The sequence below is a fragment of the Cucurbita pepo genome, unplaced genomic scaffold (genome assembly GCF_002806865.2).
Source record: "Cucurbita pepo subsp. pepo cultivar mu-cu-16 unplaced genomic scaffold, ASM280686v2 Cp4.1_scaffold002704, whole genome shotgun sequence".
Classification (NCBI taxonomy): Eukaryota; Viridiplantae; Streptophyta; class Magnoliopsida; order Cucurbitales; family Cucurbitaceae; genus Cucurbita; species Cucurbita pepo.
The window spans coordinates 1-1,990 of NW_019648738.1; the positions used below are offsets into that span (position 1 = coordinate 1).

The 1,990-nt window shown below is 39.1% G+C and overlaps 1 protein-coding gene across 1 annotated transcript; it reads right to left on the minus strand.

Moving 5' to 3' along the window:
• Positions 1-30: 30 nt before the first annotated feature.
• Positions 31-1,604, minus strand: LOC111786762 (sorting and assembly machinery component 50 homolog). The gene is made up of 3 exons (XM_023666991.1): positions 1,047-1,604; positions 437-952; positions 31-216 (listed from the first exon to the last, which is right to left on the minus strand). Exons 1-3 carry the CDS (start codon positions 1,602-1,604, stop codon positions 133-135), a joined length of 1,158 nt encoding a protein of 385 aa, XP_023522759.1. The 3' UTR covers positions 31-132.
• Between the last annotated feature and the right edge of the window lie 386 nt (positions 1,605-1,990).

Genomic DNA, 1,990 nt, shown 5'->3' on the forward strand with positions numbered 1-1,990 from the left:
TTTTTTTTTTTTTTTTTTTTTTTTTTTTTGATCCAGTCCAAACTGATAACTCAGCAAGGACACTGTCATTGAGCAAAAGAAACAAATTCAATCAAACCTGAATATCTATCAAACCTCGCCAAAATTCAAGGTTTATGATGGGGCAGATATGCTAAACCGAAAGCCAGTTTTTCCACGATCATGCTCTTGCTGCTTCAATATGTAGTAGAAGTTACCCTGCTCATAGAACCAAACTCATATATGAGTAGCAAATACGAATCAAATCGAAAGGCAACCTACAACGATGTTTCGGTGTTGTTTCTGTTTGATAGAAGAATAATAAAAAGGAAACAGCAAGCATGGCATTGCATGGGATACACGTAAAAACAGAGATCAGAGCCAGGCCAATAAATTATGTATCTAAATAATGAAACACAAGTCAGAGATCGTGACTGACCTCTAGGCGGAAGAGTCTTGTTGGAAGCACAATCCCAGCTCCTACTGAGGTACGGAAAGTTTCCAAGAACTTCTGAAAAGAGAAACTGCGAAACTCATTCTCAGTCAACTTTGCAAGATTTCCTGCACCAGCAAAGATGTGTCCGTGGATTCCATGTTCTCTTAACCAGCGAATTGGGAAGTCGAACGAAAGATCAGCAAACGCGGTCACAGCAAGATCCCCTCCGACAAAATCCCTTCCAGGAGAATCACTGTTTTCACCCTGATTATTTTCGCCCCTCACTTCCCGCCTCGGCTCAGTTGGCCCCATCCTACGTGTCTTAAAACCCCATACAGTTGTTGGGCCTCCGACGGTGCATACTGGAGAGAAATCACCACCTAAGAAAAAGCGTTCGGGAAGGGGCGATGGCTTGTTCATGAATCCATTTCCCCAAGGCAAGACAACACCAGCAGAAACTCCAAAGTTCATGGCAGCACGATCAAAGCCGAGAGGAATGGCATAACGTAGATCAAATTCCTGTTAAAATATGGGAACAGAAAATCGATAACTACACAAAAGCTGGGGAAAGTCTTTTATTGTTACAAGAGAACCAAAAGGAAATGATGAAAACCTGTCGCACAAAGCGCAAGCTCCGGTGATCAGGTGCGAGGCCACCAATTTGACTAGTAGAAACAAAAGCATATCCTCTAGTTGGCCTCCCTGCAGAATTCCTCTTATCAACCTTCAAAGTATATTTTAGAGAAGAAAGTAAACTATTTCCAAGTTGTCTCCTTATCGAATTAGACGCCATCTGTGAAGGGTCGATTATGGTGCGCCATCCAAGGCTGTATGCCAAATCATGATACTTTGTTGAATATAGGCCAAGGGAAAGACCTAAAGACCGTTCTTTGTAAGATGAAAACTCTAACCAATCTTGGGAAAGTAGGGATAGCCGTGCCACCAAAGGAGTCACTGATCGCTTCAGCCTCGGGAAATAAACACCGGTACTCACCTCAGATGTTTGATTAGGACCGTATGCCAAAGAGCCATCCCATAAATCCCCATATCCAAGCCAATTTTTGTACTTAACAGAACCTTCAAACNCATCTCTATCAGTATGAATCTCTATCAGTATGAGGCATTTTGGGAAAGCCCAAAGCAAAGCACGAGAAATCAACTCCCTCTCCATTTGCCAAATAATTTTAATAGTGTACGACGGTCACCGAGTTTTTCTTGGAAACGAATCACATGGTCTTGAAAGGAAAGCAGAATAGATATGATGCATATAATATGTGCAATTCAACATCGTTGAATGAAAATGCTACAAAATATACTTGATAATTCTAAGAATTGATAAACTAAATTGTGTTTAATAACCAACTATTTGATTCTAAATTCATATTCGTTCAAATTAAATACTACTTTCACTTGTGCTCTTTGGGAATAGTATCCATTTTCAGAAGCTTCCTAATCTAATAGAATCATAACCCAAAAAAAGAAAGAACAACAACAAAAAAAAAAAAAAAAAAAAAAAAAAAAAAAAAAAAAAAAAAAAAAAAAAAAAAAAAAAAAAAA